We start from the raw sequence: 13,224 nt of genomic DNA, 5'->3' as shown, positions 1-13,224 counted from the left end.
ACGTGTCTCGATCACAGTTTCAAAACTTTGACCAAAAAAAAGCATAAATTTGAATTTTTTTTTTTTCCTTAATTTTTTTTCCTAGACATTTTGCATACACATTTTCTTATTCTTTTTCAATATCGAAACCTCACGGAAGAAACTCTTCGGCACACAATTTAATAATCATTGCTTCAATTTCAATTTATGTTATGGACGTATATATCTCTGAAGAAAATGCAGTTTGGCATATTATTTATATCCATTTAGTTTATAAAACAATATAATTTATAGAAAAAAATATATAATTTATAGAAAAAAATATAATTTATAGAAAAAAATATAATTCGATATGCAATAAATATATTTCGAAAGAAAAAAAAGTATGGTATTGGAAAGTATTTGAAATTTTTAGGCAATAAAGGTTTCCTTAAATAAATATCCTGAAAATATAGAATTTTTCTTATAAACACATACATTATAACATTACGTACAAGAAAAGTGTCAATAGGATTTTCAAAAATAAAATTCGACTTGAATTCGAACACAACGACAAAAAATCTAAGGAAAGAAGTTTACAATGTGACGAAAAAAATTTCATAAATTTGATTTTTTTTGCCGATTCATTTTATACACGTCTTCTCATTCATTTTTCAATGCTGAAACCTCATGGAGCAAACTCTTCGGTATTCATTTAACCAGCTTCTTGAATAGATGACTGCTTTTCCTCCCATTTCCCTAAAAAACGAAAATTCTAGACTCTTTAATCCCACTTTTATCATTACATTCATTTTTTTCCTTTTTTCTGCTATCAAAATCTGCGTACAAAAGACAAAATACCCTATAAAAGAAATAAAGCTAAGTTAAGTATCTCTCTAAGGAAGTGTAGGTAACTAAAGAAAATGCTGCTCTCGGCATTATTATTCAATTTATAAAACAATAAAATTTTTTGATAGGGAAAGAAATTTTGATTCGAAAATATTCTAAATTTTGATAAGCAATAGAAATTTAATTTTAATTAAATATTTTCCAGAAAATATGTAAATCTTTCTGATACATTATAACATTACGGACAAGAAATGTGTCTCAACAACTGTTTCGAAAATAAAATTCGATTTGACAACTCAATGACAAAAAATCTAAAGAAATAAATTTAAAAAGTGGGGAAAATTTGCATAAGTTTAATTTTTTTGAGACATTTCTCTAAGAAAATGTATGCATCTCTCTGAAGAAAGAGCAGTTGCACATTATTATTTAATTTATAAAAAAATCCCAATTTCTAGATAGAGAAAGAAATCTTTATATTAAAATATTGGAAATTTTATAGGCAATAGAAATATTTTAAAGAAAAATATATGTGAATTTTACTTATAAACAAACATTTCATAACATTACGAACAAGAAAAGTGTCTCAACAGCTGTTTCGAAAATAAAATTCGATTTGACAACACAGCGACTAAAAATCTAAGGAAATAAGTTTAAAATGTGGCGGAAAAAAAATTTGCACAAATTCAATTTTTTTTTTCCGCGAGACATTTTATACACATTTTCTCATTCATTTTCAATGCCGAAACCTCACGAAGCAAACTCTTCGGTATTTATTTAATCAGCATCTTGAATAAATAACCATTTTTCCCCTTCATTTCCCCTAAAAAAATAAAATTCCAGACTCTTTAATCCTACTTTTTCTCCCATTTTTATTATTACATTTCCTTTTTTTTCTTTTTCCTATCAAAATCCAGCTTCGAACGTGTACGAAAGACAAAATAGCTGTATAAAAGAAGCTCAGCTTATAGGTTAGGTAGGTAGGTGAGTGTCAGAGAGAGAACCAGCGCGCCACCTTGCGGATGAGTCTGGGAGTAGGATGTAGGTACAGCAAGGGGAGAAAGGGAAGGCAGAAAGGTAAGGGTAAGGGGCGCACAATCCAATCAATGGGAAATCCCCCGATCACATGGCGTGCTTTTGCTACATAACGCTACCACGTGACCGACGGGTGAGTGGTGAGTTGTAGCCGGTGAAGAAGACACACTCTCTCTCTGGAAGGGAAACACTCGAGCCGCCTGGTGGGCGGGACGAGAAGCATTCAAGCCAGTCTCATGGATTAAAAGGATGGTATCAGAATGGACACATATCATGGACAAAAGGTGAGTTTTAAACTACTACTTACTCCCTATAATACGTGGGAAAATCTCTTAATTTCCTCGTTAAGTGTTTGAAGATTTGTAATTATTTTCTGTATACAAGTTTCCGAGTGGATGTTGCGACCTTGAAAATAGGAAATGAAAAATGTTGGTGAAATATATTTTTTATATATTTTCTTGTTTGGATATATTTTTTATTGGTAAAAGCACAACAAGTAAGGTCACAGTTCAAGCCCGCGATGTGTCTGTGTGTCTGTGTGTGTGTGTGTGTGGTTGTGTCTATGTGTTGTAGTACGTTTGAATGGATTGCCGTTTTTGGTGATTATAGGATCGATTTTCGTCTTTTCTTGTGATTGAAAAGTATTTATTGCTGAGCACGTGACTCCCGCTACCCGCTTGCTACTTCCACTTGTGTGTCTTATGGGTTTTTATTTTTTTGTGTTTGAATTTACATATACTAGGATATTTACTACGAGATCGAGTCGGACTGTAGCCGGCCGTGGGAGTGATTCATTTATTTATGAATGATTAGAACCAATTTGTATCTTGGATCCAATTTCAGTTTTTCTTAACATTTCAAATATTAATTTCCTCCTTGAATATTTACTACGAGTTTATAATGAAACTACATTTACGTACCTTCAAAGTATTTTGGATCAACCAGAACGTTGCAAAAATAATTTTCTTTTTGAAAATTTAATGTTTAGTAATTTCTTAAACCTATTTGTTATATTTCTTATATATTCTTATTCTCTTAAATCTATTTTTAAAATAATCTAAATTATATTACATCACTGAATCATTTTCATTTCTTTTCTATTAATTTCTGATAAAACAATTTTAGATAAGGTTTCAAATTATTTTAAGAAATGTTCAATTTTTATAGGGTCTTATAATTAAATTACTATAAACTTTTATTCATAAAAACGATGTTTTTGATTATTTTATTCTTCTTTTTATTTTTTGGAATTCGAATTCAAATATTCATTTTTACAATTCGAAATTAAATATTCATTTTTACAATTCGAAATTAAATATTCATTTTTACAATTCATATTTGCATTTACATTATTACGAGATTGAGTTAGATTCTTGCGATCCGGCAACTCATTTACTTAGGAATGATTTAGAGATATTTAGGATTGTGTGCATCTCAATTTTTCTTCATATCCTATAACACAAATTTACATTAAAACTACATTCACGTGCAGTTTTTCCGCTTCTAAGTGTTTCATAAAAAACAATAACGGCACAAAATTTTGATTTTTAATATTCAAATTTATAAAGTGTATTTCTGAATAGAAATTCAAAATATTCTTATAATACTCATTTTTTTTTCATTCCTTTCACGTTATCTTTTGATAAAGAAATTTTGAATAAGGTTTGAAATTATTTTAAGAAATGTTCAATTAAAAAATAGTTTTTTAAACTAAATAATAATGAAATGTTATTTCATGATAAACGATGTTTCCGATTATTTTATTCTTCTATTTTTACTTTTACTTTTTTAAGGTTTGAATTTACGTATGCTTGAACATTTACTACGAAGTTTTAGCCAGATTCTGGCTTGCCGAGAGAGTAACTCATTTATTTATGAATGATTAGGAGCTATCTTGGATCCAATCCCAGTTTGACATCCAAAAATGTTAATTCATAATGAAACTACATCTACGTACCTTTAAACTATGTTGGATCAACGTTGCAAAATAATTTTATTTTTGAAAATTTAATATTTAGTAATTTTTACAATCTATTTTGAAATCCAAAATTATCTTATATTATTTGGTTATTTTTATTCCTTTCGTATTAAGTTGTGATAAAACGATTTTAGATAAAGTTTCAAATTATTTTGGGAAATGTTCAATTTATAGGCTTTTATAGCATTAAATTATTACAAACTTTTATTCATAAGAATGATTTTTAATTTTTATTTATTTATTTATTTACAATAACCCCAGAAGGCATGAAATGCACTTATACTGGAAGAAAAAAAAAAAAATAATAGTCAGTACGGGAAGCACTTCGTATACGGAGCCAGGTCGAAATCCCCAATAGTGGAAGCAAATCTTGCGTAGGAGGCACATACAAGTTCTGATGGAAGACTGTTCCATATTCTTGCCACACGGCATCTATATCCGTAGAAAAAGCAATCCCTTCTAGCCATTGGTATTCTTATTTGGAAGCGATGCCTACGTAGGTTAACTCGCCTGTCTATGATCTCAAAGAAAGGCTCTCTCGATGAATGCATTAAAATATATTTTGGATCGTATTCCTATATATTTCTTGATATCCTATAGCATAAATTCATTATAAAACTGCATTTACGTGCAGTTTTTCTATTTTGGTAAAACAAGAACGGCATAAAACTCTATTTTGAATATTCAAAAATTTATGAAATGTATTTTTAAATAAAAAAGTTCAAAATTTTCTTATAATTTTATTTCGTGAATGAGCATATTATATAAATGTTTTCTTTTTGTGAATGAATTCCTTTTGAATTCGAATTTATCATTTAGCTTCAGTGGACTAAATTTATTGAAGCTAAGCTAATATAAAATCATATTATTACTATTAAATTATGTAACGTAAGATATTTATATCACCGTAATAAATTATATATTATTCATTAATTTCCTGTGATAGAAGAGAATTTTACTCAATAACTGTGGAATGATTTCCTATGCTATGAATAAATTTATTTGTAGAGTTTCAAGATAAATTCAAATTTAGTGAAGGAAAAAAACTAAAAATAATCTAAAATAAATTTTTTCATATCAATTGTTCGTGATTACAAACTTGGATAGGATTTCGAACTTTGCTGAAAAACATTGAATTAATAGTGTTATTTAAATTTAATTAATATATTATACTTTTCCATAATAAATGATGGTATTAACGGATTTATTCTTCTGTTTTCATTTTTTGGTGGATTGAATTTACATGTACTAGGTTATATTTACCGGTTATAGTCCGGCCCGAGAAAGTAGTTTATTTATGAATAATTAGAAGATATCTTGGGGATAGAATATATTATTTTTCTTGACTCCTTTAACAAATCCGCAATATAACTAAATTTACGTACCTTTAAGTATTTTCAAACAGGAAAAAGCCACACAAAATAACCTTTATTTCCAAATATTTAAATTATAAATTTCTGAAATCTATTTTTAAAATAACATGTTCGGCATTTTCTTACAATATTCAACTATTTTCATTCTATTCGTACTAATTTCTGATAAAACAATTTTAAACAGTGTTTGAAATTTTTTTGTTAAATATTCAATTTATATTTTCTAAACAACATATTATGCTTTAGGACAACCATAAATATTTTTTATGGGTATTGTATAATTTGTAATACTTTGCAATATATTGCAAATGGTGCAATATTTTTGCACATTTTTGATGATATTATTCTTCTATAATAATTTTTTTGGTTTTAATTTACATACGTTAAATTATACAGACAGGGGTTCTGAAACTGTGCGCCTCCAACCTTTTTCAGGGACGCCACAGAGCAGTGACGCTGACAAAGGTTTTTCGAAAATATTTTTTGTTAAAAAGCTCTAGGGATCCAGCGGAGCTCGCGGATAATCATTAAATAGCGGAAAGGGACGCCTCGGGTGGAAAAGGTTTGAGAACCCCTGCATTAGGATATTTAGGCGTACTACGCCGCTGTGCGGTTGTGTGGGCATTGTGCTGTACTCTCGTTCTGAGGATCCAGGTTCGAACCTCGTTGACGGCACAGTGGTGGCCGGCTGAAGTTGATTTTCTTCGGTTTTCCGGCTTCGAGGTACGAATGTGAGCCGGTCTCTTCATTTGAAAAAGTCTCTCCACAGAGAGTAGGCAGGGCTACAACACGATACTGGCAAAACATCAAAATTCAAGCATTTCCATCTTTACTTCAGAAAATGGAAGCCAGATGGCAGAATACAGAATGAACCGAGGACGTCCAGGCTCTATCGCTATTGCAATTTAAGCACAGTGGTCATAAGACCGCGGACGTGCCGGGAAAATGTACTGGTGTATCAGCCAAGCGAAGCCATCCCAGGGCGCTCCTCGCCAACTCTCTCGCCACCCTGCCTCCATCACATTCCCAACCCAACAATAGCCCAGCATCCCTGCCCGGCACCACCAGGACGTTCGCACCCCAAACCCCAACTAAACATCTTCAGCCAAGTCCCGCAACAGCTACCACCCGACCACCCAAAAACCCCACATCACCCCGCCCCCCTTCCGGAGCTTCTTTATAAATCAAAACAATAAATAGTTACACACAAAACATATTTACAGACATCTGGATGCTTCATGACACAGGCCTTTACGGCGCATCCGTTTGTAATGTCAATTCTCAACAGTTCCTCAGATATTCATTGCATTGCGTGTAGGGCCCTTATGGCCTGGCTACACAGTTATCCGTCTTCTTCACGTACAGGGTCCCTGTGCCCTGTGGCCAGTCCACACGGGTCTCTTCATTCTTCACGCGCAGGGCCCCATTGGCCTAACCACACGGGTATTCCTCTTCTTTACGTGTAAGGAGGCCCCTGTGGCCAGTCCACACGGGTATCCCTCTTCTTTACGTGTAAGGAGGCCCCTGTGGCCAGTCCACACGGGTCTCTTTCTCCTTCACGTGCAAGACCACATTGGCCTGACTACACGGGTATCCAACTTCTCCACTTGTAGGGCCCTCATCCTAACAATTCCTCGAAGGAAAACCGGGGGGGGGGGGGGCAAGCCACCGGTTCCCCTTCTATATATGTTATATCTAAGTCAAATGGCAGCATGAACACGAAACAAGCGCAACTCGACAACATGAACACGTTAGGGCCATGCATACACTCAGAACATAATTTCTCCGGCATGTGCCGATTCGTTACAAATTGTGTACGAGGTGCATGTTCGGTAAAGTAGTAGTAGTAGGCGTACTACGACATTTAACCGAATTATGCCCTTACCAGGGGATTAATTTAATTTATTTATGAATGATTAGAAGATACCTTGTATTGTATCTCAATTTGTCTTGACACATCCATAATATAAATTTGCAATAAAACTATATTTACATGCAGTTTTTCTAACTCTAAATATTTTGGAACAACAAGAACGGCAAAAAAAATCTATTTCTAAATATTTCTATTTATAAAATTTATTTTTACCTGGAGTTTAAAATTTTCCTAGAATATATTCTTTCTCATTAATTTTCGATAAATCAATGTTATACAATGTTTGAAATTTTTGAAAAATTTTAAGTTTATATTGTTTTTTTGATTGGATAACTTTAAAATTTTATTCAATATAAATCATGTTTTTGACGATTCTTACTTTTTTGGGGGTGGGGTTGATTTTGCATATAGTAGAATATTCACTACGAGATGAGACTGAGCCGGGTTCTGACTTGCCAGATGAGTAATTTTATTTTTGAATGAATAAATGATAAATTTCTGAAATATATCTTATTTTTTGCATAAAATTCAAATTTTTCTTATAATATTTAATTATTTTTATTCATTTCGTATCAGTTTTGGACAAAACGTTTTTCGATTACGTTTAAAATTTTTTAGAAAAATATTAAATTTACAGTTTTTTTTAAACTTAAATTGCTATAAAACTTCTATGATAAATGACGTTTTCGGTTTTGCAAATATTCCTAATAAAGTGAATTTCATTCAATTTTTATGAGATTATATCACGCTTTTTTCAATAGTTTAAAATAACTGTCAATAAAGTCCTTTTTAATTCTAATTCGCCATCTATTCTTTATGAAATAAATTTATTGAACCTAAATTACTGTAAATCATATTGTTTTAAAACTATGCAAATTAATGTAACGTAAGGTTATTATAGTATTCATGATAAATTACAATTTTTATAGTAGTTTCCTGCGATTTCATTAAATGACAGAGGAAGGAATTTTTTAATTCGTTTAATGCTGTGAATAAATTATGCTTCTAAAACTTTTAAGTAAATTCAAACACTTGTAAAGAAAACTAAAATTAATATATCAAAATCATGATTATGTTTTTGATTTGAATTAATTTAATTAAAACTCCTAAACTACAAAAATTTTTAATGTAAAGTTATTTAATATTCGTGATAAATGATGCTGTTACAGTTATTTTCTACAATATAAGAAAGTTTCATTCAATAACTACGAGACGGTTTTTTTAAATTTATTTTTTATTATGAATAAATTATTTATCGAAAAATTTAAGATAAATTTGAATATTTATAGAAGATTAAAAGTAATATAGCAGAGAGATAAATAATACTCACGAGAGCAAAAAAAGCATGAAAAGAAATACAAAAAGAATTATTTGTAGTTCAAAAGTTAATTAATATATTGTATTTGATGGACCGCCAAATATTTATATATTTAGAATAATTTTGATAATATCGGAATCAATTCAATCCTCACAGTAATTGAAGAAAACCCGGTCAGCACCGGGTATTATACAGCTAGTACATTATATACGATAGTACTCATAAGATGATTTGCGTAAATTCTCAGGGAAAGTTATAGTAATTTTTTTATTGAAAAAAATTATTTTAATTTTTTTTATTGAAAAAAATTGTTATTTATATATTTTTTTCTAAATTCATAATAAAAATGTACTCTCGATAAATGATCCTTTTTCTAGTAGGTTTTTTCCTTTATAAGAAAATTTCATTGAAAAATTGACTGTAAAATGAACTTTTCAATTCATCCAGAACTTTGGATGCGATTGATAACTTTTAGAAAATTGCAGACAAATTTGAAAATTTATAAAACAAACTAAAATAATTGAAGAATTCGAAAAAAAAAGTTATGATTACATCGAGAATAAATTTTGATAAAGCATGAAATTAAGGTAAAATATATTAAAACTGACATTTATTGTAATCGATATTTAGTGTGATTATTAACCTTATTTATTGGAATTTTGGAATAACTAAATAAATTTCTTATAGAATTAGAAGAATTGCTGTGATATCGCTATATTTCTATCGATTTCATAATATCAGATTTTATAATTGATTTCATAATAATGCATATAAATCTCGTAATGTGTTTTCTAAGGATAAATTTGTATGAAAATTCAGTGATTTTTTTTAAAATTTCAATTTACCACATCTAGCTTTTTTGAATTGAATTAAACTGCTATAAACTTTTATTCGTGATAAATGATAATTTCTCTAGGAATGTTTTTTCGATGTAAGAGAGTTTCATTTAATGACTACAAAAAGTTTTCGCACACAACTTTTCCAAAATTATGAATGAATTATTTTTTCTGAAAATTTAAAAATAAATTTAAATTATTTGTAAAGAAAAATTAGAAATACTACGGTCATGTATGTCATATTACATGACCAAAACTTACGGCCATGTCGAAAAAAAAATTCAATGCGCATGACAGAAAAAAGCATGAAATTAATTGTAAAAAAAATGAAAAATTGATATATATAGAATTTAATAATACTATATAATAATAATTTATATATATAATAACTACAAATTTAAAATATTACTAAAAACATTTTAATATGTTATCATTACACCTGTACCGTTTTTTTGAATAATAGTTGCACCACCAGTAAGATTTTTTCAAAATTATAAATTTACGTGGAGTTTATAGTGAGCAATTTTTCAATTTTTTTGTTCGAATTTATCATTTAGCTTTTCTGAGTTGGATTAAATTATTGTAAAATTCACGAATATATTACTATAAAGTTATGAATTTTGTTGCACGAAAGAGTAAAATTTAAATACTCTCTCTCCCTCTAGCCGTGATAAATGATAGTTTTTAGTAATTTGCTCAGGAGCAAGGAAATTTTATTCAATGACTAGGAAACGGATTTTCAATTTATCCAAGATTATGAATTAATTCATTTTTAAAAGTTTTGAGATATGAAATATCTGATAGCTGAAATATCTATACAGAAATTCGATTTAATTTTGAAATTAATGCTAAAAATGTTCAAATCAGTGTTTAATGTTATTATTAATCGATATTTATTGCAATTTATTAATTTATGAACTTCATATGTTATTGGAATATCAGAACATTTCCATCTATTTTTTGAAGTTTTGTAGTACATTTTATAATGCTCGTAAGTTGATTGTAAGAAATAAAATCCACATAAAAATGTAATGTTATTTATTTAAGAGAAACCGAAAAAGTGTTTTGATAAAAATTAAAATTTAATGAAAATTTCCTCAATTTTTCAATTCTTTTCGAAATTTAATTAAATTTGCTTTTCTAATTAAATTAAATTACAATGAAATTCGTGAATATTACTATGAAATTATGAATTTTATTGCTTGGAAGTCAAAGTCTTATCAAAATCAATCTTGGAAGTCAAAATCAACTGTCCATGATTAATGATGGGTTTTTTTTTAAATTTGCTATGATGCAAGAGAATTTATACGATGACATAGATCTTCAATTTATTCAAGAATGAATTCTATTTAAAATATTAGTAAATTCATAAATAATTATTTGAAAATTTCGAGATTAAATATTTATACTCGTATTTTATTTTTGTATAAAAAGAAATGTTATTCCGAGAATAAATTTATACGCTTAAGAGATAATATGCATGAAATTGCTGTTAAAAATCTTAAAAATCGGTATTTAATGGCATTACTAATCGATAATGGTTGTAATTTAAAAATTTCTTTCATACTTGAAATTATCACAGTATATCTATTTATTTTGTAATACAGAATAAATTTTGTAATACATTTTATATGACTCGTAAGTTCATTGTTTAAGATGATAACTTCACATAAAAATTTGTTACATAAAACTGTTATATTTTTCAATTTCAAGTTATTATTTAGCTTTTCTGAATTAAATTAAGTTAGATTACTATGAAATTTTATTCGCGAAAATGATACTTACTCCATTAGTTCTTTCAAGTTACAAGAGTATTTCTAAGTTTATTCATTAAATATTTATTTGAAAAAAAATTAAATACTATAAAATTGCTCTGACGTTGAAAATAAATAAATATTTTGTTGAGGAAAAATGCTCGTATGGAATATTCTCAAACATGAAAATTTGATTAATTCAACATCTATGAATTAACAAAAGCATTGAATAATTGAGTTATATTCGATTAATTAAGAGAAACCGAAAAAGTGTTTTGATGAAAATTAAAATTTAATGAAAATTTCCTTAATTTTTACCGTGAGATCTTATTCTAATTAATTCCTTTCATTAGTTTTTTTTTTTTGATTTAACTGAATTATTTCCTTGGTGAAATTCTTTCGTTGGTGTGATTGAATGTATTGACTAGTCAATTAAATTTAATGAAAATAGATCATAAATCTCAATTAATTAAGTTTTTTTCTCCTGAAACTTGTAAATTTCGTTACGTGTTCGATTTCCTCTTTTTCTGTTAAGTTTGGGATTAAATTTGTGGAATTTCCCTTCGCAGTCATTAGGGAACTGCGATTTGAATTATTTTTCATTTCAGCTTTTCCAAATTATATGCATTTAGGTGGGAATGAAAATTTTGTTCAGAAATGGAATTTTTGCTGGTATGGATATAATTTTTTGTGATATAATGGATATAAGTGTTTTTCCGTGTATATTCTTTCATCGATCGGGATATGGGGGGGGGGGGGGGGAGTTAATTTTAGGAATTTCGAGAGCGAAATGGAAAAAAAGCTATGGAACTAACATTAAAAAAAGAAATACAATAAAAGTTTATGAAAAAATTCTGAAATATAAAAATGGAAAATATATAGATGAAGCACAATCAAAAAATTATTGAAATTGAATTTTTGAGTACAGAACAGTTTAGGAATTCATGGGAAAAAAATAGTGAATAAAAAAATATTTCTTTGGAAAAACGGGGAAATTTCATAGCAAAAATAGCGTAAAAAAATATGTGGGAAATTGCAGTGAGTATTTATGAAGAAAAAAGTGAAAAATTATAGAAAATCAAGAGAAATTTGTGGGGAAAATATGAAAAATTTATGAAAGTATTTGGAAAAACCTATGAAAAAATTTACCATAAAATGAGCTACAATTAATTACAAAATGATTCAATTAAAGTGAAAAATTCAGCCAACAAAGTAGTAATAAATGGCAAAAGTTCCAAAAAATTACAATAAATAAAAGTATGCAGCATGAAATTTCTATATCTTTACAAAAAATACACTCACAAAATTGCAAAAATTATCTTTAGTGGTAGAACTGTGTGGTCCCGGGTAGCTTCGTGATGCAGGGCATATTTCGAAACATAAAATTCAATTTCCTCAGCCAGCATATTAGTGATGGGCTACTGTGAATACCCGAGCCGGTCGCTCCACAGGGTAGCACTTAAGCCATCTACAACTTAATTGTACATGCACCTTAAATGAGAGATCGTCTCACCTAGCAACTATGCCTGCAACATCAAATTCACCCACCAATAGAAACTCAGAGTTTCCTTCAAATAGAGTTGACCGTCTGATTTACGAATCATCTAATGACAACATTTACTACCGATGCTTAGTTGGGTATTATGCATAATCTCCGGCGAAAATGATAAGTTTATAAAACTTACGGAAACGATTGGCGATTATGCAAAACAACCGATTTATCTCACATATACCGTATACTATTAAGCATTTTTAACCCCTTGCATCTTTAGCCCCGCGTCGTCTTATAGCCGAGTGACGCAATAGTGCCACTTTGGTGGTCGAGTGGTCATAGTGACAGTCAATAACGCCGCAGTGGTGGTCGACTGAAGTTGGTTTTCTGCGGTTCCCAACTTCGAGGCGCAAAGGAGATCTGATCTCCCCGTTAAAAAGTCTCGCCGCAAGGAGCAGCAGGCCTACAACGTTATAATTATCCATTCATTTCACTTCACGCTCTATGAGTTGAGGAAAAAACTCATAGTTTAGAAAATTGATTGCAGGTGGCAACACTAGACATGACAAGCATTACACAGGAGCAAACTTCACGGAAGGTTCACTATACGTACACACACATTCCAACATGCACCAATTCGTTAGAAGTTCCGCAGAGGAATATGGACGAGGTGCAGGTCTGTTTTAGTAGTAGTGACGCAATAGTGATCTTGGACAATGAGGGCAATCACATGTGAAAATCCTATGCATAGGGTAGAGTTA

General features: G+C 29.6%; 1 protein-coding gene across 1 annotated transcript in view; it reads left to right on the top strand.

Moving 5' to 3' along the window:
• Positions 1–2,012: 2,012 nt before the first annotated feature.
• Epac (Exchange protein directly activated by cAMP) overlaps positions 2,013–13,224 on the top strand; it is a 139,659-nt gene continuing 128,447 nt past the window's right edge. Inside the window, exon 1 of the mRNA XM_089252760.1 lies at positions 2,013–2,123. Coding sequence (XP_089108886.1) covers positions 2,089–2,123 — 35 coding nt within the window. The 5' untranslated portion in view covers positions 2,013–2,088. The remainder of the gene's footprint in view (positions 2,124–13,224) is intronic.

The sequence above is a fragment of the Pholcus phalangioides genome, unplaced genomic scaffold, assembly GCF_987345545.1.
Source record: "Pholcus phalangioides strain wild (caught in Gottingen) unplaced genomic scaffold, Ppha-v1.0 ptg000030l_1, whole genome shotgun sequence".
Lineage (NCBI taxonomy): Eukaryota > Metazoa > Arthropoda > Arachnida > Araneae > Pholcidae > Pholcus > Pholcus phalangioides.
The sequence above is the reverse complement of the archived record's forward strand: the minus strand, read 5'-3'. Positions and strand labels throughout refer to the sequence as shown.